Below are 25812 nucleotides of genomic sequence, written 5' to 3' on the forward strand. Positions count from 1 at the left end.
CCTCTGTACAGTTATCAAATTCCTTAATTTAAAGAGGTCACGGAGTCAGGCCCTTTGCCCTAAACTGGTCCATGCCAACCAAAAAACCATCTAACCTAACCCCATTTGCCTGTATTTGGCCCATATCCCTCTCTAAACCTTTCCTATCCATGTTTCTGTCCAAGTGCCTTTTAAATGTTGGTCCCTGCCTCAACCACTTCCTCTGGCAGCTCATTCCACACCTGTACCACCCTCTGTGTAAAAAAGTTGCTCCTCAAGTTCCCATTAATCCTTTCCCCTCTTAACTTCTTCCATCGGGCAGGAGATACAGAAGTCTGAGAACACATACGAACAGACTCAAAAACAGCTTCTTCCCCCTGTTACCAGACTTCTAAATGACCCTCTTATGGACTGACCTCATTAACACTACACCCTGTATGCTTCACCCGATGCCAGTGCTTATGTAGTTACATTGTGGACCGTGTGTTGCCCTATTATGTATTTTCTTTTATTCCCTTTTCTTCTCATGTATTTAATGATCTGTTGAGCTGCTCGCAGAAAAATACTTTTCACCGTACCGAGGTACACGTGACAATAAACAAATCCAATCCAATCCAATTTAAACTTAAATTCTTTCCCCTCTTAACTAGTTCTCGATTCCCCAAGCCTGGGAAAAAGACTGAGAGCATTCACCCTGTCCATGACTCTCATGATCTTCTCCACCTCTATAAGATCACCCCTCAGTCTCCTGCGTGCCAAAGAAAAAGGTCCCGGCTTGTCCAATCTCTCCCTGTAACTCAGTCCCTTGAGTCCTGGCAACATGCTTGTAAATCTCTTCCGCACTCTCTCCAGTTTAATAACATCTTTCCCATAGCAAGGCGACCAAAACTGAACTCAATACTCCAGGTGCGGCCTCACCAACATCCTGTACAACCTCAACATAACTTCTGAACTTCTATAGTCAATCTTTCCTGACAGGTATAACCCTGCAATTCTGACCATCAGAGTGTGGTAAACCACTGTTACTGTATTATATATATTGTGGTAAACCACTGTTACTGTATTATTTATATTGTGGTAAACTACTGTTACTGTATTATATATATTGTGGTAAACCACTGTTACTGTATTATATATATTGTGGTAAACCACTGTTACTGTATTGTATTTATTGTTTGTTGTCTCTGCTGGCTCCGCCTGTGGCCCCTCCCCTCAGGTTCTGTATAAAGGTGGCCGACCTCTGGCCCTGCCCCAGTTCAAGATCAGTTGCCAGCAGGTTCTCGTTTAGCTTATTAAAGCCACAGTTTTGTTCCACAACTCGTCTTTGTTATAATTGATGGCACATCACAGAGACAAAGGAATTAACGAGAACCCCACATCTCAGACCGAATAAATAAATAAATAAACAGTTCATTTATTTGTTTAGCTGTGGTAGGGATGGTGATTGATAGGTCAGCAAAAAAAAGTGAGGTCCACAATAAAATGTCAACTCACATTGTACACAATGCCAAAACCTGGTCCTTTTAAATTAATTGGGTATTTATTTTCTGTAAACTCTTTACAAAGTGAACTAGGTGACGGTTAGACACACCTCATTGGAAACACTGTGCTTGTTGAGGTTTCTCTGCCTGGCGTGAGTGAGAGGGATGGCCCCACTCACCTTCTGAGACATCTTCACATTTTTGCCCCAAAATCTGTCTCTCTTTTCCCAACCAGAGAATCCTCAGGGGACCTAACCTGAGGTGAAAGGTCACCACCCGAACATTGAAGACAGCAGGAGAGAAGACAAGGTGAGCGGGAGGCCAGGTCCCCACCCCAAGCCTGCACACCAGTCCTCCAAAGTTTGAGGGAAGGGAAGAGAGAAGGTGCAGAGGTGAAGTCTTCCCCGCACGTCAACATGCCTTCCTCGTTCTGACTATCTTGCTCTGGTACTTCACCGAGTTTCTCCCTTGGCCTATCACATAGACATCGAGTTGGTAGGTTTCCCCAGGCTCCAGGCCCTCAATATGTTCTGTCATCACCGCCTTCCGCAGATTTGAGCCACGGAAATATTGGCAGCTCACCTTCTCTGACTTGCTTCTCGCTGTTGGGTCGAGGCAGTGGTTTTGCAGTTCTTTGGGTTTCTCCTTGCCCGCCACCCGCTTTCTGTACACACAATATTTGTTCAGGGCCTGTGTGGCCAGCCAGGCGACAGTCAAGGAAGAGCAGGCGCGCAGCCGGTCAAACACTTTGAGCCTCGCGTCACGGGGGAGGGCTGGGAAGGGCTGCTTGCTGGGGTGGGTGGTTACGTGAACTTTCAACAAGGCCTTGCTGCCTTTCCCAGCTTTTAGGCGGAGCAGGTACCTAGCTTTCGGCTTGCCGATGAGGTGGAAATGTTGAACTCCCTCCACACTCTGGGATGCCACCACCTCTCTGTTCTGCCTGATCTGAACGTGGGCTGTATGATAGCAGGACTGAAGAGAGACCATCACCGAATGATGAGAGGAGACAGGCTTGAACCGCAAGGATTTGGAACCTCCCCGCTTGATGAGAATCTCCGTCACCCTCCCAGCTTTCAGCTCCTGCACTTTTTGCTTCACCTCGTCCTTGGTTTTAGCGAACGTCCCCAGGTAGGCCGAGCTCACGTTGCTCAGGACATTCGAAATGAAGACGTCAAAGTAGTACTGGGTGGCAGGTTTTAGCCGGGATACGGTGAACGCGTTTTTGCTCCCGGTGCAGGTTTTCTGAATGCCTGCCTGGTGTCCAGCTGATGGTTTTGTAGACTGACGCCCAACAATTGGCCGATTGGCCGCACCGCCAAGGGGCGGAGACCCTGACAGCCCCCAATCCAACCCCGACCACTGTACTCTTTTGAAAAGGCCGGCATCGTTAAGTTTAGCCTCAACGGCACACAGGCTTTTATAGTTGTGCTTCTTATTAACGACCACACAGTACTCTGTGGGCTGGTGGAACTGAGAGACAGCTGGACTTGGCTTCCACAACAGAGAAACACTAGTACGTCCCACAAATGTCAGGCCCAGCCGTGAGTCACTGGGCAGTTTGGGGTACGGTTGATCAGATTCAGGGGTGGTTGTGGCATAGGCGTTGAAAATGGTGTCCTTCTCGATCGACACAAGTTCCAGTCTGTAGATGCCAGCTGGGCTATCCGCAATGCCATAACACTCAACATCATTACCTTGATAATAAAACAACTCTGCACTTTGTCCCTGAACAGTTGCCTTGGGGTCCTTCTGCAGATTAAAAGGCTCCAATTCGCCTGTTAAAAGAAGAAATGATCAGGTGAAACAAAGATGCCAACAGAGATTCAGTTGCAGGGGCTCTTGCCTCTGAATCACAGGTTGCGGGTTCGGGCCCCGATGACAGGTTTGAACACAAAAATCTCAGCTGGCACTCCCAGTACAGTTGAAGAGGTCATCGTTTGTTAAACCAAGGCCCTGTGTGCTCTCTCGAGCAGATATAAAAGGTTCTGTGAGAGAGCGGAGCCAGGACGATAAAAGAGCGCAAGAAAGAACGAGATTGAGAGTGGAGCCGGGAGATAAGATAGCGTGGGGAAGAGCGAGACTGAGAACGGAGCTGGGCAGACAAAAGAGCACGGGAAAAGTCAGTTCCAGATTCCCAGCACCCTCTGGGTCAAAAGGGTTTTCCTCACATCTCTTATAGACATCCTACCCATAACCTTAAATCTATCCCCCTGGGTATTGACTCCTCTGCTACTGGGCGCTATGGATGCGAATGTGGCACAGTGATTCCCACCGCTGCCCCACAGCGCCAGGGACCCGGGTTCAATTCTGACCTCGGGTGACTGTCTGTGCAGAGTCTGCACGCTCTCCCCGTGTCTGCGTGGGCTTCCTCCGGGTGCTCCGGTTTCCTCCCACAGTCCAAAGGTGTGCAGGTTAGGTAGATTGGCCATGATAAATTGCCCCTTAGTGTCCAAAGGTGAGTTGGTGTTACTGGAATGGGGCAGGGTGGTGGGCCTTGGTGGACTGCTCTTTCAGAGGGTCAGTGCAGACCATAAGACCATAAGACATAGGAGCGGAAGTAAGGCCATTCGGCCCATCGAGTCCACTCCACCATTCAATCATGGCTGATTTCAACTCCATTTACCTGCTCTCTCTCCATAGCCCTTAATTCCTCGAGAAATCAAGAATTTATCAACTTCTGTCTTTAAGACACTCAACGTCCCGGTCTCCACCGCCCTCTGTGGCAATGAATTCCACAGACCCACCACTCTCTGGCTGAAGAAATTTCTCCTCATCTCTGTTCTAAAGTGACTCCCTTTTATTCTAAGACTGTGCCCCCGGGTCCTAGTCTCCCCTGCTAATGGAAACAACTTTCCTACGTCCACCCTATCTAAGCCATTCATTATCTTGTAAGTTTCTATTAGATCTCCCCTCAACCTCCTGAACTCCAATTAATATAATCCCAGGATCCTCAGAAGTTCATCGTATGTTAGGCCTACCATTCCTGGGATCATCCGTGTGAATCTCCGCTGGACCCGCTCCAGTGCCAGTATGCCAGACTCGATGGGGCGAATGCCTACATTCTGCACTGTAAGGATTCTAAGGGAAAGGTTCTTTTCTATGCCCCATATAATTTTTATCACCTCAATCAGGTCCTCAGCTTTCTCAACTCCAAGGTCTGGTTCTGTTAGTTGTCTTAAATTTGCTTGTTTAATGTGTGTATGTAATTGCCTTTTGAATGAGGTTGAGTGAGCAGAAGGATGAAGTGTGATAAAATAAGAGAGGAGTTGTTAAAGTAATTGCTTTATTCCGATGGGAAAGTGGTGATTCTGGGGCAATGGAATATAATGCTTTACATTTTGATTCAAAAGCTGGCTGCGGAAGAGTGTTAAACTTACATTTTTAACATAATTTTAATGTAGTTCTTGAGAATTTACCTTTTTCTTTGAGTATTAATTGCAGCTTTGAAGAAAGAAGAACAAAGACATTGTCTTAACATAGTTCCCTGTTTTCTTTGAATACTCTATTTTAATTTCAGTTTTAAATTGTGTGGAGTTTACACATTCTCCCCATGTCTGCGTGAGTTTCCTCCGGATGCTCTGATTTCCTCCTACAGTCCAAAGCTGTGCAGGGCGGCACGGTAGCACAGTGGTTAGCACTGTTGCTTCACAGCTCCGGGGTCCCAGGTTCGATTCCCGGCTTGGGTCACTGTCTGTGTGGAGTCTGCACGTTCTCCCCGTGTCTGCGTGGGTTTCCTCCGGGCGCTCCGGTTTCCTCCCACAAGCCCCGAAAGACGTGCTCGTTAGGTGAGTTGGACATTCTGAATTCTCCCTCTGTGTACCCGAACAGGCGCCGGAGTGTGGCGACTAGGGGATTTTCACAGTATTGCAGTATTTATGTAAGCCTACTCATGATAATAATAAAGATTATTAGTGGTATTGTCGCTGGACTCGTAATCTAGAGACCCAGAATAATGATCTGGGGTCAATAAAATACTTGGAATTTAAAATGTCTAACGATGACCATGAAACCATTGTTGATTGTTGGAAAAACCCGTCTGGTTCACTAACGCCCTTTCGGGAAGGAAATTTGCCGCCCTGACCTGGTCTGGCCGACATGTGACTCCAGACCCACAGCAAAGATGATTGATTCTTAACTGTCCCTCAAGGGTAATTAGTGATGGGCAATAAATGCTGGCACAGCCTGCAATGCCCACATCCCATGAACAAATGTTTTAAAATGTAGGTTTTTAACTGATGACTGTGTGATTATGGCTGGGATTCTCCAATCCTGCGGCCAAGTTCTGACGCCGGCGTGAAAAGTGGCGGGAGCCACTCCGGCGTCAACGGGCCTCACCTGGCAGCTATCCAGCCCTTCCCAGGGGGCTAGTACGGCGCGGGAGTGGCCGCCGCAGCTCCGTCGCCCGAAAGCCGGCGGGTTCGCGCATGCGCGTGGGTTCCCGTTTCCGCACTGGCCCCGGGCAATATGGGGGACCCCGACAGGTTCCCGGCGCGGAGGAACATAGGGCCCCACGGAACCAGCCCACCCGCCGATCGGAAGGCCCCAATCGCGGACCAGACCACCATGGAGGCCCACCCCGGGGTCGGATCCCCCCGCTGCCCACCCCGTCCCCCTCCAGGACGGCCCCCGCAGACAGAGCTTCCTGGTCCTGCCGGGTGAGGCCATATGTAACCCATGCCAGTGGGACTCGGCTGACTCGGCCGAACTTGGCCCGTCGAGGCCCGAAAATCGGCGCCGGTGAATCGATGAGCTGGCGTGGCGCGATTCTCACGTGCCCCCCCCCCCCGGCGATTCTCTGACTCGGCGTGGGGACGGAGAATCCCAGACTATATCTTGGACTGCTGCAGCTAAATACAAGTTCCCACCTATGTGTGGAAGTTCTATTCTATATTCCATCAATCACTTTCTGTACATCACTACAACTTGACAGCTCCATTGAAATTAAACTACGAATGAATAAAAAGAGGCTTTACTGGACAAAAATAATCAAATGCCTCCTCCAACCTTAAGCCTGACAGAGATTTCAGTTTGAGGATGTGAAAGATTAAAGACACATCAAGCAATTGGCCACAATCAGTTTAACCCTCAGATGAAGTTGGAGATATATTTTTGTGTTCGAGCGGGGGATGAGGTTGGAGATATATTTTTGTGTTCGAGCGGGGGAATGTTGGTTTTTATGTTTGTCTCCTGCTTTCTACAACTTTGAAGTCAGTTTGGAAATGTCACTCTTTCTGCTTTGATGTGGGCACAAGGCAATGATTTAAATCCTTGTTTTTGCAATTCGGATAGTTTGTAGATGGTGCTCTCCAGCATTCTGAGCTGTTGATGTTGAGATGGGGATGTTCCAGGTTCAGAGCAGCTACTAATAAACCAGACTTTCAAAAAGCTGTTGGATAAACAACACAAATGACACATTTCTGCATAATTGGAATGAACTAAACATGGACACGTGTGTTTCTTCAGCTTTACACCTCTCATCCTAAACCCTCTTCTCCACTAAGTGTTTTATTCTGTCTAATTTCCCCACCAATGTCGACCAATCCCAGTCTCACTCACTCCCAGTGCCACTCAATCCCAGTGTCACTCACTCCCAGTGTCACTCACTCCCAGTGTCACTCACTCCCAGTGTCACTCACTCCCAGTGCCACTCACTCCCAGTGCCACTCACTCCCAGTGCCACTCACTCCCAGTGCCACTCACTCCCAGTGCCATTCAATCCCAGTGTCACTCACTCCCAGTGCCACTCACTCCCAGTGCCATTCAATCCCAGTGTCACTCACTCCCAGTGCCACTCACTCCCAGTGCCACTCACTCCCAGTGCCATTCAATCCCAGTGTCACTCACTCCCAGTGTCACTCACTCCCAGTGTCACTCACTCCCAGTGCCACTCACTCCCAGGGCCACTCACTCCCAGTGTCACTCACTCCCAGGGCCACTCACTCCCAGTCCCACTCACTCCCAGTGTCACTCACTCCCAGTGCCACTCACTCCCAGTGCCACTCACTCCCAGTGCCACTCACTCCCAGTGCCACTCACTCCCAGTGTCACTCACTCCCAGGGCCACTCACTCCCAGTGTCACTCACTCCCAGGGCCACTCACTCCCAGTCCCACTCACTCCCAGTGTCACTCACTCCCAGTGCCACTCACTCCCAGTGCCACTCACTCCCAGTGTCACTCACTCCCAGTCCCACTCACTCCCAGTGTCACTCACTCCCAGTGCCACTCACTCCCAGTGTCACTCACTCCCAGTGCCACTCACTCCCAGTGCCACTCACTCCCAGTGTCACTCACTCCCAGTGCCACTCACTCCCAGTGTCACTCACTCCCAGTGTCACTCACTCCCAGTGTCACTCACTCCCAGTGCCACTCACTCCCAGTGCCACTCACTCCCAGTGTCACTCACTCCCAGTGCCACTCACTCCCAGTGTCACTCACTCCCAGTGTCACTCACTCCCAGTGTCACTCACTCCCAGTCCCACTCACTCCCAGTGCCACTCACTCCCAGTGTCACTCACTCCCAGTGTCACTCACTCCCAGGGCCACTCACTCCCAGTCCCACTCACTCCCAGTGTCACTCACTCCCAGTGCCACTCACTCCCAGTGCCACTCACTTCCAGTGCCACTCACTTCCAATGCCACTCACTCCCAGTGCCACTCACTCCCAGTGCCACTCAATCCCAGTGTCACTCAATCCCAGTGTCACTCAATCCCAGTGTAATTCAAATCTGCGGAGGCATTAATGGAGTACAAACTGTGCAGAATGGAGTTTAAAAAAGCAATTCAGAGAGCAAAGAGAAGATGTGAGAAAGCTCTGGCTGGTAAAAGTAGGGTGAATCCCAGGATATTCTATAAGTATATCGATGGGTAGATGCTTACCAGGGAACGAGTAGGGCCCATTAGAGACCAAGGGGGAATCTGTGGGTGGGGGGGTGCGGGGGGGATCTGGCCCCGGGAGGTGCCCCCACGGTGGCCTGGCCCGCTATTGGGGCCCACCGATCCGCAGGCGGGCCTGTGCCATGGAGGCACTCTATTCCCTCCGCACCGGCTGCTCTGCACCTCCGCCATGGCCGGTGCGGAGACGTGGCCCTGTCGGTGCTTTCCCGGAAACAGGGGTGGATTCAATGGGACTCTACAGCCCCTCGAGTCTGCTCTGCCGTTCAATACGGTCAGGGTGAACTTTGGCTTCAACTCCCGCCTGCTCCCCATATCCCTCGATTCTCTGAGAGACGAAACATGTCCACCTGAGCCTCAGAGATGGAGCATCTACAACCCTGTGGGGGCGAGAATTCAGAACACAATTGAAATTCGCATTAGGTTTGACAGCACCATCCTCCAATCACAACAACATCAGCAACAACCTGTATTCACACAGCACCTTTCAGGTCACAAAGACCCACTTCAGCCCCAGGCGTGATTATCTTTTTCTTGAAATATTTTTATTCAAGGCATTTTACATATATAGGTGAAAATATCCGAAGATGAAACATCCACATGAACAGAAACCACCAGCCCCCAACCTCCCCTGAAACCAACAGCCCACCACATCCCGCCTTCTTAATCATTCCCCCTTATACCCCCTCAGTCCCCGATAACTCCCCCACCCCCCACCACCCCCACTGACCCCTCAATCCACCTTGAAGGACTCAATGAACGGTTACCACCCCTGGGTGAAGCCGTCCTCCGAACCCCGCAAAGCGAACTTGACCTTCTCCTCCAATCAGGAATTCTGACAGGTCACTGACCTGTAACCCCCACCTCGGGCAGCTCCGAGTCCCGCCAGGACAACAAGCTCCTTCGCCGGGCTATCAGGGAGGCAAAGGCCTCTCCCCCCACCTGGACCCCCCCCCCCCCCCCCCGGATCATGCGACTCGCCAAGTATCGCCACCTCCGGACTGGGGCCCACCCCCAGACCCAGAATCTTGGACAGCACGTCCGGGAACCCCTGGCTCATCCTTGCAACCGTCATGTGGGCCCTGTGCACTGGATGAACCTCGCCACGTCAAGGACGCGTTCACCCTCCGCAAGGCCTCTTTCCACCGCCCGGCCTGCTACTCCCCACCCAACCTCTCCTCCCATTTACACTTAATCTCCTGCACCGGGGCGCCCTCCCTTTCCATCAACTCACTGCAGATTCCGACACCCTCTCCTCCTCAATATCCTCTTCTGACAACAGCTTGTCCTGCAGAACCGGAGATGGCAGCCCTGGGAAGGACGGCACCTCTCTCCACACAAAATCCCTCACCTGCAGGTACCTGGAACCATTCCCTCTGGGAAACTCATACATCACCTCCGACTCCTCCAGACCTGCAAAGTTGCCGCGTATGAACAAGTCCCGGAAGTACTCGATCCCCACCTGCCGTCACCCCCGGAACCTCGCATCCAAACCTGTGACTATCACATATCGCCGCCCACAAGGACACGCCCTCCAACCCGAAATTCTGCCTGCGAGGCTCCCCACTAACAACGCCGACACCACCACCGGGCTCACGGAGTACCGGACTGGCGAGAACGGAAGGGGCACCAACAACAGTGCCCCCAGACCGTCCCCCTGCACGACGCTGCCTCCATCCGCCCCCACACCGACCCCTCCCCCACCGCCCATTTCCCCACCATTGTCACCCAATAATAATTTATATCAAACATGGCAGCGCCAACCCTCTCTCTCCCCCCCCCCCCCACCCCCACACCAAAAACACCCTCCTCACCCACGGGGTCCTCCTCACCCTCACAAACCCCCAAATTATAGCGTTCATTTTCCTAAAAATGGATTCAGGAGCAAAGATGGGGCGGTTCTGGAACACAACCAGGAACCTGGGCAGCCCCGTCATTTTAACCATCTGCACCCGCCCAGCCAGTGGCAACACATCCCACCTCCTAAAGTCCCATTTCATGCCCTCCACCAGCCGCGCCAAATTAAATTTGTGTCGCTGTGCCCAACTCTGCACCACCTGTATTCCGAGATATCGAAAACTCACCCCACCCACCCAGGACAGCATCTCCCCCAACCTCCTCTCCTGCCCTTTAGCATTAAGCAGGAATACCTCGCTCTTCCCCATATTTAATTTATACTCCAAGAACCGGCCAAATTCCTTCAAGGTCTCCATGGTCGTTTCGAAGCTGCTCACTGGGTCCGAAAGATAGAACAACAGGTCGCTCGCAGAGAGCAAGACTTTGTGTTCCTCGCCCGCCCAATCCCTTTCCAACACGTCAACACCCTGAGCACCATCACCTGTGGCTCTATCGCCAAGGCGAAAAGCAACGGGGAGAACGGGCACCCCTGCCTCGTCCCCCGATGCAGCCAAAAGTACCCCAAACTCGTCCTTTTCGGCTGGACACTAGCCATCAGTGCCCTGTACAGCAGCTGTACCTACTCCACCACCCCCCCGGCCAAACCCAAACTGACCCAGCACCTCCAACAAATATGCCCACTCCACCCAATCGAAGGCCTCCTCCACAACCATTGCCACCAATACTTCTACCTCCTGCCCCTCAGAGGGCATCATAATCACATTCAGCAGCTTGTGCACATTCGGCAACAACTGCCGCCCCTTCACAAACTCCGTCTGGTCCTCCCCTGTCACCCCCGGCATCCAATCCTTTATCCCCGATGCCAGAACCTTCACTAACACCTTCGCCAACAACTTTGCGTTAATATTTTTTTAATAAACATTTTATTGAGGACTTTATGGTTTTATAACAGTAGCAGAAGAAACAGTGTACATACAATTATAAACATAGTGCAAAAGCCGTCTTCCTCTCTCACAGCTCCCACCTTTTCTAACCCCCTACTCTACACTAAACTACCTCCCCCCCCCCCCCCCCCCCCCCCCCACCCCCCCCCATTCTGCTGACGGTTATTTTTCCCTGAAGAAGTCGACGAATGGTTGCCACCTCCGGGTGAACCCTAACAGTGACCCTCTCAAGGCGAACTTGATTTTCTCCAAACAGAGAAAGCTAGCCATGTGTGATAGCCAGGCCTCCGACTTCGGGGGCTTTGAGTCCCTCCATGCTAATAGTATCTGTCTCCGGGCTACCAGGGAGGCAAAGGCCAGAATGTCTGCCTCTTTCTCCTCCTGGATTCCCGGGTCTTCCGACACCCCGAAAATCGCCACCTCTGGACTCGGTGCCACCCTTGTTTTCAACACCGTGGACATGACATCTGCAAACCCCTGCCAAAATCCCCTAAGCTTTGGGCATGCCCAGAACATGTGGACATGGTTCGCTGACCCACCCACACACCTTGTGCACCTATCTTCTACCCCAAAGAACCTGCTCATCCGGGCCACTGTCATGTGAGCCCGGTGAAGGTCCTTAAATTGTATCAGGCTGAGCCTGGCACATGTTGTGGACGCGTTGACTCGACTCAACGCGTCTGCCCAGAGACCATCCTCTATCTCTCCTCCTAACTCCTCCTCCCATTTGTGTTTCAGCTCCTCGGTCTGTGATTCCTCTGACCCCATAAGCTTCTTATAAATATCCAAAACCCTCCCTTCGCCCACCCACACTCTGGAAACTACCCTGTCCTGTATCCCCCTTGGTAGTAGGAGCGGGAAGGTTGAGTCCTGCCTGCGTAGGACGTCTCACGTCTGCAGGTACCTAAACTCATTCCCTCCCATCAGTTCAAATTTCACCTCCAGTTCCCTGAAACAGGGGAAGCTCCCCTCTATAACCATATTTCGGCAGCGCCAGCCCGCCCGCCCCCCGGCTGCGCTCCATCATCCCCTTTTTAACTCACGGGGTCTTACCCGCCCATACAAAGCACGGGTTCACCTTGTTGACCCATTTAAAAAAGGACCGAAGAATAAAGATGGGGAGACACTGAAACACAAACAGGAATCTCGGTAGAACCGTCATTTTCACCGTCTGCACTCTCCCAGCCAGTGACAGCGGGAGCACATCCCACCTCCGAAAACCCTCCTTCATTTGGTCCACTAGTCGGGCCAGATTACGCTTGTGCAGCCGTTCCCATTCCCGCGCCACCTGGATGCCTAGGTATCGAAAGCTTCCCCCTACCACTCTAAACGGCAGCTCCCCCAATCGCTTCTCCTGCCCCCTTGCCTGGATCGCGAACATCTCGCTTTTCCCCATGTTCAATTTGTAGCCCGAAAACCGGCCAAATTCCCCCAGAGTCCCCATAATTTCTTCCATCCCTTCCAATGTGTCCGACACATATAAGAGCAGATCGTCCGCGTATAGCGAGACTCTGTGTTCCACCAACGCCCCCCGCCCCACCCCCCCAGGACCAGCCCCCTCCAGCCCTTTGAGGCACTCAACGCAATTGCCAGCGGTTCTATGGCCAGTGCGAACAACAGCGGGGAGAGGGGGCATCCCTGCCTAAAAAAGCCCAATGTCAGCCTGTTCGTCCGAACACTCGCCACAGGCGCCTGATACAGCAGCCTGACCCAGTCAATGAAGCCCCGCCCAAATCCAAACCGGCCAAGTACCTCCCACAGATAATCCCATTCCACCCGGTCAAATGCCTTCTCTGCGTCCATTGCGACCACTACCTCTACGTCCCTACCCTCTGGGGGCATCTTGATAACATTCAACAGCCTGCTTACGTTGGCCGCCAACTGCCCCCACTTAACAAATCCCGTCTGGTCCTCCCCAATCACGTCCGGGACGCAGTCTTCAATCCTTGAGGACAAGATCTTAGCCAACAATTTGGCGTCTACATTTAGTAGGGTGATCGGTCTGTAGGACCCGCATAACTCCGGGTCCTTATCCCGCTTCAGGATCAATGAGATAGGGGCCTGTGACATCGTCGGGGGAAGCACCCCTCGCTCCCTTGCCTCACACACATGCAAACGTAAACAATCCCAACGCAATTGCCCAAAAGAAACTCAAAGAAAATCAGAAAGCTGATCCAACATCTAACATTCACACCTCCATCCCCCATCAGTGCGAATGCAAATTTTAACTCAAGCAGCTCGTCCGCAGACCCCAAATTGATACAGAAGGCATTACAAGTAACACCCAAAGACAAAAACTTCTCTTTCTTTTAAAAAATATAACAAAAAAGACCGGGCGGGATTCTCCGCAAATGGCACGATGTCCGCTACCCGGCGCCAAAAATGGCGCGGATCAGTCCGGCGTTGGGTCGCCCCAAAGGTGTGAAATTCTCCGCACCTTTAGGGGCCAAGCCCTCACCTTGAGGGGCTAGGCCCGTGCCAGAGCGGTTTCCGCCCCGCCGGCTGGCGGGAAAGGCCTTTGGCGCCACGCCAGCCGGCGCCGAAAGGACTTCGCCGGCAACGCATGCGCGGGAGCGTCAGCAGCTGCTCACGGCATCCCCGCGCATGCGCAGTGGAGGGGGTCTCTTCCGCCTCCGCCATAGTGGAGACCGTGGCGAAGGCGGAAGAAAAAGAGTGCCCCCACGGCACAGGCCCGCCCATGGATCGGTGGCCCCCGATCGCCGGCCAGGCCACCGTGGGGGCACCCCCCCGGGGGCCAGACCGCCCCGCACCCCCCCCCCAGGACCCCGGAGCCCGCCCCCGCTGTCTGCTCCCGCCGGTACGGTAGGTGGTTCAATCCACGCCGGCTGGAGAGGGTTGGCAGCGGCGGGACTTCGGCCCATCGCGGGCCGGAGAATCGCCGGGGGGAGCCCGCCTACCGGCGCGGCGCGATTCTCGCCCCCGCCAATTCTCAGGTGGCGGAGAATTCGGGACACGGTGGGGGCGGTATTCACGCCAGCTCCCGGCAATTCTTCCACCCGGCGAGGGGTCGGAGAATCGCGCCCAACACTGCAGCAAAGTTCAGTCCAAACACCTCAGTCCGCTACCAACCCTTTCCTTCTAGTGAAGTCCATCGCTTCCTCGGGCGACTCGAAATAAAAATGCTGCTCTTCGTGAGTAGCCCAGAGACGGGCCGGATACAGTAGTCCAAACTTTACCTTCTTCTTAAAAAGGGTCGATTTTATCTGGTTGAACCCTGCTCTTCTCCTGGCCACGTCCGCGCCTGGATCCTGATCGATCCGCAGGATCCTGGTCTCCCATTTACAGCTCCGTGTCTGCCTGGCCCACCGTAGAATGTACTTCTTGTCAAGGTACCTGTGGAATCTCACCACCATCGCTCTCAGGGGGTCACCTACACGCGGCTTCCTTGCGAGCGCTCTGTGTGCGCTGTCCACCTCCAAGGGTCGGGTGAAGGTCCCATCTCCCAATAGCTTCTCAAACGTACCCGCTATTCTCGCCCCTGCGCCCGTTCCTTCGGACCCCTCCGGGAGACCAACGATTCTCAAGTTCTGCCGGCGGGACCTGTTCTCCAGGTCCTTCACCTTCTCCTGGAGCCTTTTCTGTTGGTCTCTCAACATTCCCACCTCCAACTCCACCGCAGTTTGCTGTTCCTCCTGCTCAGTCAGCGCCTTCTCCACTTTCTGGATCGCCCGATCTTGAGCATCCAGTCTGAGTTCCAGCCGCGCAATCGACTCCTCAATCGGGTCCAAGCATTCCTGTTTCTGCTTGGCGAAGCCCTCCTGTATAAACTGCGTCAGCTGCTCCATCGACCGCTGGGTCGTCGAGCCAGGACTCCGGTCATCCGCCATGCTGTCTCCCGCTGCAGCCTCAGCCCAAGCCTTCTCCGTTCGCCTATTTCTTCCTTTGCGAGCACTCCTGGTCCGCTTCTCCATGCACTGATGTAGGATTCCTCTTCACAGTTGTATCCAACATCAATTTTCCACTTCAGATCCGACAATAAATGGGGGAAATAGGTCCAAAGTTCCGACCCGAGCGGGAGCCACCAAATGTGCGACCTACTCCTTCATAGCCTCCACTTTGCGTTAATATCAAGCAGTAAAATCGGGCGGTACGACCCACACTGCTCCGGGTCCTTACCTTGCTTCATAATTAGGGAAATGGACGCCTGCGGCAATGTGGGGGGGGAGCTCCCCAATACCACGTACCTCATTGTACATCCTCACTAGCAGAGGCCCCAACTCCTTACCAAAGACCTTGTGAAACTCCACTGGGAAACCGTCCGGTCCCGGGGCCTTCCCTGCCTGCATCGCACCAACTCCGTCCGTCACCTCCCTCAGCCCGAACGGGGCCTCCAATCCCTGCATCCTCTCCTCCTCCACCCTAGGGAACCCCAACCTTTCCAGGAACAGTCTCACCCCCCTCCTAAAGGCATGATTATCAAATAAAATTGGACACTGAGTCAGGGGTTACGGGGAGAAGGCAGGAGAATGGGGATGAGAAACATATCAGCCGTGATTGAATGGCGGAGCAGACTCCATGGGCCGAATTGCCTTATTCTGCTCCTATGTCTTCTGGCCTTATGGCGGCACCAAGTGATATTAGCTGACTAAAACCTTGGTCAAAGAGGTAGATTGGGTCTTCAAGGGGGCAAGTGAGGGGGAGAGCTGGAGAGGTTTTGGGAGGAGATTGTAGATCTCAGGGCCTACCTAGGCTGAATACTTGTCCCCCATTGGCGTGACATTAGGGATTGGTGGGGCAGCATCGGAGGGGACATAGATGTGTAGAGATGGAAGAGATTATGGAGATAGGGAGACAAAAGTTCAGCTGCCATCGGTCTTTCCCTCACCTGATCCATCTCCACTGGACTGGTACTCAAGCTCCTGAATTGTGAGGGTCCATTGTAAAGGTGTGTCACACGGTGTAACCCTCACTGTGACAGGTGTGTTGTCCTCCTCCACTATGAAGTAGTATCTTCAAGGAACGAAACAACATTAAGTATGAAAAGGAGGATCTCCAGATGTTCAGTCAGCAAGCCCACTGTCGTTGGATGAACCCTGTGCTTGGGGTTCACCCGGCTTGGCAATCATCAATTTATCTTTAAAAATTATCCAAGTTTCACGGGAAATCTCTGCCTGGTTAATGGGGGCGTTTGGGAGGAGAGAGGGAGAGGGTCTGGGAGGAGAGAGGGAGAGAGTGTCTGGGAGGAGATGAGGGCGGGTCTGGGGGAGCGTGGGGAGAGAGGGTCTGGGGGAGAGTGGGAGAGAGTGTCTGGGAGGAGAGGAGGGCGGGTCTGGGGGAGCGTGGGGAGAAGTACTCAGAGGAGAATGGGAAAGAGTTTGTGAGGAGAGAGGGGGGAGAGGGTCAGGGAACAGAGTGGGAGAGGGTCTGGGAGGAGAGAGGGAGAGAGGGTCTGGGGGAGAGTGGGAGGGAGGGTCTGGGAGAGACTGGGAGAGAGGGTCTGGGGGAGAGTGGGAGGAAGGGTCTGGGGGAGAGTGGGAGGGAGGGTCTGGGGGGAGAGAGGGAGAGAGGGTCTGGGGGAGAGTGGGAGGGAGGGTCTGGGAGGAGAGAGGGAGAGAGGGTCTGGGGGAGACTGGGAGAGAGGGTCTGGGGGAGAGTGGGAGGAAGGGTCTGGGGGAGAGTGGGAGGGAGGGTCTGGGAGGAGAGAGGGAGAGGGTCTGGGAGGAGAGAGGGAGAGAGGGTCTGGGGGAGAGTGGGAGGGAGGGTCTGGGAGGAGAGAGGGAGAGGGTCTGGGAGGAGAGAGGGAGAGAGGGTCTGGGGGAGAGTGGGAGGGAGGGTCTGGGGGAGAGTGGGAGGGAGGGTCTGGGGGAGAGTGGGAGGGAGGGTCTGGGAGAGAGTGGGTGAGAGGGCCTGGGAGAGACTGGGAGAGAGGGTCTGGGGGAGAGTGGGAGGAAGGGTCTGGGAGAGAGTGGGAGAGAGGGTCTGGGGGAGAGTGGGGGGGGAGGGTCTGGGGGAGAGTGGGAGAGAGGGTCTGGGGGAGAGTGGCAGGGAGGGTCTGGGAGGAGATTGGGAGAGGCGGTCTGGGAGGAGAGTGGGAGAGAGGGTGTGGGGGAGAGTGGGAGGGAGGGTCTGGGAGGAGATTGGGAGTGGGGGTGTGAGAGGAGAGTGGGAGAGGGGGTCTGGGAGGAGAATGGAGGAGGGGGTCTGGGAGGAGAGTGGGGGAGGGGGTTTGGGAGGAGCGTGGGAGGGAGGGTCGGGGAGGAGGGTGGGAGGGGAGGGTCTGGGAGGAGAGTGGGAGAGGGGGTCTGGGAGGAGAGTGAGGGCAGGGGTCTGGGAGGAGAGTGAGGGAGGGTCTGGGAGTAGAGTGGGAGAGAGGGTCTGGGAGGAGAGTGAGGGAGGGGGTCTGGGAGGAGAGTGGGGGAGGGGGTCTGGGAGGAGAGTGAGGGAGGGTCTGGGAGTAGAGTGGGAGAGAGGGTCTGGGAGGAGAGTGGGTGAGAGGGTCTGGGAAGAGAGTGGTGGAGGGTCTGGGAGGAGAGTGAGGGAGGGTCTGGGAGGAGATTGGGAGAGGGTCTGGGAGGAGATTGGGAGAGGGTCTGGGAGGAGAGTGAGGGAGGGGGTCTGGGAGGAGATTGGGAGACAAGGTCTGGGAGGAGAGTGAGGGAGGGTCTGGGAGGAGATTGGGAGAGAGGGTCTGGGAGGAGAGTGGGAGAGGGTCTGGGAGGAGAGTGAGGGAGGGGGTCTGGGAGGAGATTGGGAGACAAGGTCTGGGAGGAGAGTGAGGGAGGGGGTCTGGGAGGAGATTGGGAGAGAGGGTCTGGGAGGAGAGTGGGGGAGGGGGTCTGGGAGGAGAGTGGGTGAGAGGGTTTGGGAAGAGAGTGAGGGAGAGGGTCTGGGAAGAGAGTGGGAGAGAGGGTCTGGGAGGAGAGTGGGAGAGGGTCTGGGAGGAGAGTGAGGGAGGGGGTCTGGGAGGAGATTGGGAGAGAAGGTCTGGGAGGAGAGTGAGGGAGGGGGTCTGGGAGGAGATTGGGAGAGAGGGTCTGGGAAGAGAGAGGGAGAGGGGGTGTGGGAGGAGATTGGGAGAGAGGGTCTGGGAAGAGAGTGGGTGAGAGGGTCTGGGAGGAGAGTGGGTGAGAGGGTCTGGGGGTGCGTGGGACAGAGGGTCTGGGAAGAGAGTGGGAGAGGGTCTGGGAGGCGATTGGGAGAGAGGGTCTGGGAAGAGAGTGGGAGAGGGTCTGGGAAGAGAGTGGGGGGCGAGGGTCTGGGAGTAGAGTGGGGGAGGGGGTCTGGGAGGAGAGTGGGTGAGAGGGTCTGGGGGTGCGTGGGAGAGAGGGTCTGGGAAGAGAGTGGGAGAGGGTCTGGGAGGCGATTGGGAGAGAGGGTCTGGGAAGAGAGTGGGAGAGGCGGTCTGGGAGGAGAGTGGGTGAGAGGGTGTGGGGGAGAGTGGGAGGGAGGGTCTGGGAGGAGATTGGGAGAGGGGGTGTGGGAGGAGCGTGGGTGAGAGGGTCTGGGAGGAGATTGGGAGAGAGAGTCTGGGGGTGCGTGGGAGAGAGGGTCTGGGAAGAGAGTGGGAGAGGGTCTGGGAGGCGATTGGGAGAGAGGGTCTGGGAAGAGAGTGGGAGAGGGTCTGGGAGGAGAGTGGGAGAGGCGGTCTGGGAGGAGAGTGGGAGGGAGGGTCGGGGAGGAGGGTGTGAGGGACGGTCTGGGAGGAGAGTGGGAGGGGAGGGTCTGGGAGGAGAGTGGGAGGGGAGGGACGAGTAGGAGAATGGGGGCGAGGGTCTGGGAGTAGAGTGGGAGAGAGGGTCTGGGAGGAGAGTGGGTGAGAGGGTCTGGGAAGAGAGTGGTGGAGGGTCTGGGAGTAGAGTGAGGGAGCGGGTCTGGGAGGAGAGTGGGTGAGAGGATCTGGGAAGAGAGAGGGAGAGGGGGTCTGGGAGGAGAGTGGGAGAGGGTCTGGGAGGAGAGTGGGGGAGGGGGTCTGGGAGGAGAGTGGGAGAGAGGGTTGTGGTAGTATGCATTAGGGGTCATGTGGGACTGTGAAGCCGTGATGTAATTGGCTGACAGATCCCGGGTCCTGGTTGGACGTTGACCTCTAGCTCCGCCCTGAAGGCGGAATATAAGTACCAGGAGTCCTCCCCCGCAGGCAGTCTACTACTGAACTGCGGGGGAACAGTCACGCTTAATAAATTGTAGCGCACAAAGACTCCGAGAGACGAATAGAGTGAAGTCGATGAGGCTTTATTAAGCGTGACTGTTCCCCCGGAGTTCAGTAGTAGACTGCCTGCGGGGGAGGACTCCTGGTACTTATACTCCGACTTCAGGGCGGAGCTAGAGGTCAACGTCCAACCAGGACCCGGGATCAGTCAGCCAATGACATCACGGCTTCACAGTCCCACATGACCCCTAATGCATACTACCACAAGGGTCTGGGAAGAGAGAGGGAGAGGGGGTCTGCGGGGGAGAGTGGGAGAGGGTCTGGGAGGAGAGTGGAGGAGGGTGTCTGGGAGGAGATTTGGAGAGAGGGTCTGGGGGTGCGTGGAAGAGAGTGTCTGGGAAGAGAGTGGGGAGAGAGGGTCTGGGAAGAGAGTGGAAAGTGGGTCTGGGAAGAGAGTGGGAGAGGCGGTCTGGGAAGAGAGTGGGAGAGGGTCTGGGAGGAGAGTGGAGGAGGGGATCTGGGAGGAGATTGGGAGAGAAGGTCTGAGAGGAGAGTGAGGACAGGGGTCTGGGAGGAGAGTGGGAGAGGGTCTGGGAAGAGAGTGGGAGAGGCGGTATGGGAAGAGAGTGAGGGAGGGGGTCTGGGAGGAGATTTGGAGAGAGGGTCTGGGGGTGCGTGGGAGAGAGTGTCTGGGAAGAGAGTGGGACAGGGGGTCTGGGAGGAGAGTGGGAGAGGGTCTGGGAAGAGAGTGGGAGAGGCGGTCTGGGAAGAGAGTGGGAGAGGGTCTGGGAGGAGAGTGGAGGAGGGGATCTGGGAGGAGATTGGGAGAGAAGGTCTGGGAGGAGAGTGAGGACAGGGGTCTGGGAGGAGAGTGGGGGAGAGGGTCTGGGAAGAGAGTGGGGGAGAGGGTCTGGGAGGAGAGTGGGGGAGAGGGTCTGGGAGGAGAGTGGGGGTAGGGGTCTGGGAGGAGAGTGGGGAGGGGGTCTGGGAGGAGAGTGGGGGTAGGGGTCTGGGAGGAGAGTGGGGTGGGGGTCTGGGAGGAGAGTGAGGGTAGGGGTCTGGGAGGAGAGTGGGGAGGGGGTCTGGGAGGAGAGTGGGGGAGGGGGTCTGGGAGGAGAGTGAGGGCAGGGGTCTGGGAGGAGAGTGGGGGAGAGGGTCTGGGAAGAGAGTGGGAGAGGGTCTGGGGGAGAGTGGGAGAGAGGGTCTGGGAAGAGAGTGGGAGAGAGGGTCTGGGAGGAGAGTGGAGAAGGGGATCTGGGAGGAGATTGAGAGAGAAGGTCTGGGAGGAGAGTGGGGGAGAGGGTCTGGGAGCAGAGTGGGGGAGAGGGTCTGGGAGCAGAGTGAGGGTAGGGGTCTGGGAGGAGAGTGGGGAGGGGGTCTGGGAGGAGAGTGGGGGTGGGGGTCTGGGAGCAGAGTGAGGGTAGGGGTCTGGGAGGAGAGTGGGGAGGGGGTCTGGGAGGAGAGTGGGGGAGGGGGTCTGGGAGGAGAGTGAGGGCAGGGGTCTGGGAGGAGAGTGGGGGAGAGGGTCTGGGAGGAGAGTGAGGGAGGGGGTCTGGGAGGAGAGTGGGGGACAAGGTCTGGGAGGAGAGTGAGGGCAGGGGTCTGGGAGGAGTGTGGGGGAGAGGGTCTGGGAGGAGAGTGGGGAGGGGGTCTGGGGGGAGAGGGTTTGGGAAGAGAGTGGGAGAGGGTCTGGGAGGAGAGTGGAGGAGGGGGTCTTGGAGGAGAGTGGGGGAGAGGGTCTGGGAGGAGAGTGGGGGAGAGAGTCTGGGAGGAGATTGGGAGAGAGGGTCTGGGAGGAGAGTGGGAGAGGGTCTGGGAGGAGAGTGAGGGAGGGGGTCTGGGAGGAGATTGGGAGAGAGGGTCTGGGAGGAGATTGGGAGAGGGTCTGGGAGGAGAGTGGGTGAGAGGGTCTGGGAAGAGAGTGGGGGAGGGGGTCTGTGAGGAGAGTGGGGGAGGGGGTCTGGGAGGAGAGTGGGAGAGGGTCTGTGAGGAGAGTGGGGGAGAGGGTTTGGGAAGAGAGTGGGAGAGGGTCTTGGAGGAGAGTGGAGGAGGGGGTCTTGGAGGAGAGTGGGGGAGAGGGTCTGGGAGGAGAGTGGGGGAGAGGGTCTGGGAGGAGAGTGGGGGAGAGAGTCTGGGAGGAGAGTGGGGGAGAGGGTCTGGGAGGAGAGTGGGGGAGAGGGTCTGGGAGGAGAGTGGGAGAGGGTCTGGGAGGAGAGTGAGGGAGAGGGTCTGGGAGGAGATTGGGAGACAAGGTCTGGGAGGAGAGTGAGGGAGAGGGTTTGGGAAGAGAGTGGGGGAGGGGGTCTGGGAGGAGAATGGGAGAGAGGGTCTGGGAGGAGAGTGAGGGAGGGGGTCTGGGAGGAGATTGGGAGAGAGGGTCTGGGAGGAGATTGGGAGAGAGGGTCTGGGAGGAGAGAGGGAGAGGGTCTGGGAGGAGAGTGGGTGAGAGGGTCTGGGAAGAGAGTGGGGGGCGAGGGTCTGGGAGGAGAGTGGGGGAGAGGGTCTGGGAGGAGAGTGGAGGAGGGGGTCTGGGAGGAGAGTGGGGGAGGGGGTTTGGGAGGAGCGTGGGTGAGAGGGTCTGGGCGGAGATTGGGAGAGAGAGTCTGGGGGTGCGTGGGAGAGAGGGTCTGGGAAGAGAGTGGGAGAGGGTCTGGGAGGCGATTGGGAGAGAGGGTCTGGGAAGAGAGTGGGAGAGGGTCTGGGAGGAGAGTGGGAGAGGCGGTCTGGGAGGAGAGTGGGTGAGAGGGTGTGGGAGGAGAGTGGGGGAGAGGGTCTGGGAGGAGAGTGGAGGAGGGGGTCTGGGAGGAGAGTGGGGGAGGGGGTTTGGGAGGAGCGTGGGAGGGAGGGTCGAGGAGGAGGGTGTGAGGGACGGTCTGGGAGGAGAGTGGGAGGGGAGGGTCTGGGAGGAGAGTGGGAGGGGAGGGACGAGTAGGAGAATGGGGGCGAGGGTCTGGGAGTAGAGTGGGAGAGAGGGTCTGGGAGGAGAGTGGGTGAGAGGGTCTGGGAGTAGAGTGAGGGAGCGGGTCTGGGAGGAGAGTGGGTGAGAGGATCTGGGAAGAGAGAGGGAGAGGGGGTCTGGGAGGAGAGTGGGAGAGGGTCTGGGAGGAGAGTGGGGGAGGGGGTCTGGGAGGAGAGTGGGAGAGAGGGTTGTGGTAGTATGCATTAGGGGTCATGTGGGACTGTGAAGCCGTGATGTAATTGGCTGACAGATCCCGGGTCCTGGTTGGACGTTGACCTCTAGCTCCGCCCTGAAGGCGGAATATAAGTACCAGGAGACCTCCCCCGCAGGCAGTCTACTACTGAACTGCGGGGGAACAGTCACGCTTAATAAAGCCTCATCGACTTCACTCTATTCGTCTCTCGGAGTCTTTGTGCGCTACAATTTATTAAGCGTGACTGTTCCCCCGCAGTTCTGTAGTAGACTGCCTGCGGGGGAGGACTCCTGGTACTTATACTCCGACTTCAGGGCGGAGCTAGAGGTCAACGTCCAACCAGGACCCGGGATCTGTCAGCCAATGACATCACGGCTTCACAGTCCCACATGACCCCTAATGCATACTACCACAAGGGTCTGGGAAGAGAGAGGGAGAGGGGGTCTGCGGGGAGAGTGGGAGAGGGTCTGGGAGGAGAGTGGAGGAGGGTGTCTGGGAGGAGATTTGGAGAGAGGGTCAGGGGGTGCGTGGAAGAGAGTGTCTGGGAAGAGAGTGGGAGAGAGGGTCTGGGAAGAGAGTGGAAAGTGGGTCTGGGAAGAGAGTGGGAGAGGCGGTCTGGGAAGAGAGTGGGAGAGGGTCTGGGAGGAGAGTGGAGGAGGGGATCTGGGAGGAGATTGCGAGAGAAGGTCTGGGAGGAGAGTGAGGACAGGGGTCTGGGAGGAGAGTGGGAGAGGGTCTGGGAAGAGAGTGGGAGAGGCGGTATGGGAAGAGAGTGAGGGAGGGGGTCTGGGAGGAGATTTGGAGAGAGGGTCTGGGGGTGCGTGGGAGAGAGTGTCTGGGAAGAGAGTGGGACAGGGGGTCTGGGAGGAGAGTGGGAGAGGGTCTGGGAAGAGAGTGGGAGAGGCGGTCCGGGAAGAGAGTGGGAGAGGGTCTGGGAGGAGAGTGGAGGAGGGGATCTGGGAGGAGATTGGGAGAGAAGGTCTGGGAGGAGAGTGAGGACAGGGGTCTGGGAGGAGAGTGGGGGAGAGGGTCTGGGAGGAGAGTGGGGGTGGGGGTCTGGGAGGAGAGTGAGGGTAGGGGTCTGGGAGGAGAGTGGGGAGGGGGTCTGGGAGGAGAGTGGGGGAGGGGGTCTGGGAGGAGAGTGAGGGCAGGGGTCTGGGAGGAGAGTGGGAGAGAGGGTCTGGGAAGAGAGTGGGAGAGGGTCTGGGGGAGAGTGGGAGAGAGGGTCTGGGAAGAGAGTGGGAGAGAGGGTCTGGGAGGAGAGTGGAGAAGGGGATCTGGGAGGAGATTGAGAGAGAAGGTCTGGGAGGAGAGTGGGGGAGAGGGTCTGGGAAGAGAGTGGGAGAGGCGGTCTGGGAGGAGAGTGGGAGAGGGTCTTGGAGGAGAGTGGGGGAGAGGGTCTGGGAGGAGAGTGGAGGAGGGTGTCTGGGAGGAGATTTGGAGAGAGGGTCTGGGGGTGCGTGGAAGAGAGTGTCTGGGAAGAGAGTGGGAGAGAGGGTCTGGGAAGAGAGTGGAAAGTGGGTCTGGGAAGAGAGTGGGAGAGGCGGTCTGGGAAGAGAGTGGGAGAGGGTCTGGGAGGAGAGTGGAGGAGGGGATCTGGGAGGAGATTGGGAGAGAAGGTCTGGGAGGAGAGTGAGGACAGGGGTCTGGGAGGAGAGTGGGAGAGGGTCTGGGAAGAGAGTGGGAGAGGCGGTATGGGAAGAGAGTGAGGGAGGGGGTCTGGGAGGAGATTTGGAGAGAGGGTCTGGGGGTGCGTGGGAGAGAGTGTCTGGGAAGAGAGTGGGACAGGGGGTCTGGGAAGAGAGTGGGAGAGGCGGTCTGGGAAGAGAGTGGGAGAGGGTCTGGGAGGAGAGTGGAGGAGGGGATCTGGGAGGAGATTGGGAGAGAAGGTCTGGGAGGAGAGTGAGGACAGGGGTCTGGGAGGAGAGTGGGGGAGAGGGTCTGGGAGGAGAGTGGGGGTGGGGGTCTGGGAGGAGAGCGAGGGTAGGGGTCTGGGAGGAGAGTGGGGAGGGGGTCTGGGAGGAGAGTGGGGGAGGGGGTCTGGGAGGAGAGTGAGGGCAGGGGTCTGGGAGGAGAGTGGGAGAGAGGGTCTGGGAAGAGAGTGGGAGAGGATCTGGGGGAGAGTGGGAGAGAGGGTCTGGGAAGAGAGTGGGAGAGAGGGTCTGGGAGGAGAGTGGAGAAGGGGATCTGGGAGGAGATTGAGTGAGAAGGTCTGGGAGGAGAGTGGGGGAGAGGGTCTGGGAAGAGAGTGGGAGAGGCGGTCTGGGAAGAGAGTGGGAGAGAGGGTCTGGGAGGAGAGTGGAGAAGGGGATCTGGGAGGAGATTGAGAGAGAAGGTCTGGGAGGAGAGTGGGGGAGAGGGTCTGGGAGCAGAGTGGGGGAGAGGGTCTGGGAGCAGAGTGAGGGTGGGGGTCTGGGAGGAGAGTGAGGGTAGGGGTCTGGGAGGAGAGTGGGGAGGGGGTCTGGGAGGAGAGTGGGGGAGGGGGTCTGGGAGGAGAGTGAGGGCATGGGTCTGGGAGGAGAGTGGGGGAGGGGGTCTGGGAGGAGAGTGGGGGAGGGGGTCTGGGAGGAGAGTGGTGGAGGGGGTCTGGGAGGAGAGTGGGGGAGGGGGTCTGGGAGGAGAGTGAGGGCAGGGGTCTGGGAGGAGAGTGGGGGAGGGGGTCTGGGAGGAGAGTGGGGGAGGGGGTCTGGGAGGAGAGTGAGGGCAGGGGTCTGGGAGGAGAGTGGGGGAGGGGGTCTGGGAGGAGACTGGGAGAGAGGGTCTGGGAACAGAGTGGGAGAGAGAGTCTGGGAGGAGAGTGAGGGAGGGGGTCTGGGAGGAGAGTGGGAGAGAGGGTTTGGGAAGAGAGTGGGAGAGGGTCTGGGGGAGAGTGGGAGAGGGTCTGGGAGGAGCGTGGGAGAGAGGGTCTGGGAGGAGAGTGGGAGAGGGTCTGGGAAGAGAGTGGGAGAGAGGGTCTGGGAGGAGAGTGGGGGAGAGGGTCTGGGAGGAGAGTGGGGGTGGGGGTCTGGGAGGAGAGTGAGGGTAGGGGTCTGGGAGGAGAGTGGGGGAGGGGGTCTGGGAGGAGAGTGGGGAGAGGGTCTGGGAGGAGAGTGGGGGAGAGGGTCTGGGAGGAGAGTGGGGGAGGGGGTCTGGGAGGAGAGTGGGGGAGAGGGTCTGGGAAGAGAGTGAGGGAGGGGGTCTGGGAGGAGATTGGGAGAGAGGGTCTGGGAACAGAGTGGGAGAGAGAGTCTGGGAGGAGAGTGAGGGAGGGGGTCTGGGAGGAGACTGGGAGAGAGGGTCTTGGAGGAGAGTGGGGGAGGGTCTGGAAAGAGAGTGGGAGAGGGGGTCTGGGAGGAGAGTGGGAGAGGGTCTGGGAGGAGAGTGGAGAAGGGGGTCTGGGAGGAGAGTGGGAGAGAGGATC

General features: G+C 56.9%; 1 protein-coding gene across 1 annotated transcript in view; it reads right to left on the reverse strand.

Annotated features, from left to right (window-relative positions):
• Positions 1-1518: 1518 nt before the first annotated feature.
• Positions 1519-25812, reverse strand: part of LOC140427496 (protein NDNF-like) — a 53393-nt gene continuing 29099 nt past the window's right edge. The window contains exons 3-4 of the mRNA XM_072513005.1: positions 16000-16124; positions 1519-3235 (exon numbers count right to left, since the gene is read on the reverse strand). Coding sequence (XP_072369106.1) covers positions 1872-3235; positions 16000-16124 — 1489 coding nt within the window. The 3' untranslated portion in view covers positions 1519-1871. The remainder of the gene's footprint in view (positions 3236-15999; positions 16125-25812) is intronic.

This window comes from Scyliorhinus torazame, chromosome 7 (genome assembly GCF_047496885.1).
Source record: "Scyliorhinus torazame isolate Kashiwa2021f chromosome 7, sScyTor2.1, whole genome shotgun sequence".
NCBI classification, from domain to species: domain Eukaryota; kingdom Metazoa; phylum Chordata; class Chondrichthyes; order Carcharhiniformes; family Scyliorhinidae; genus Scyliorhinus; species Scyliorhinus torazame.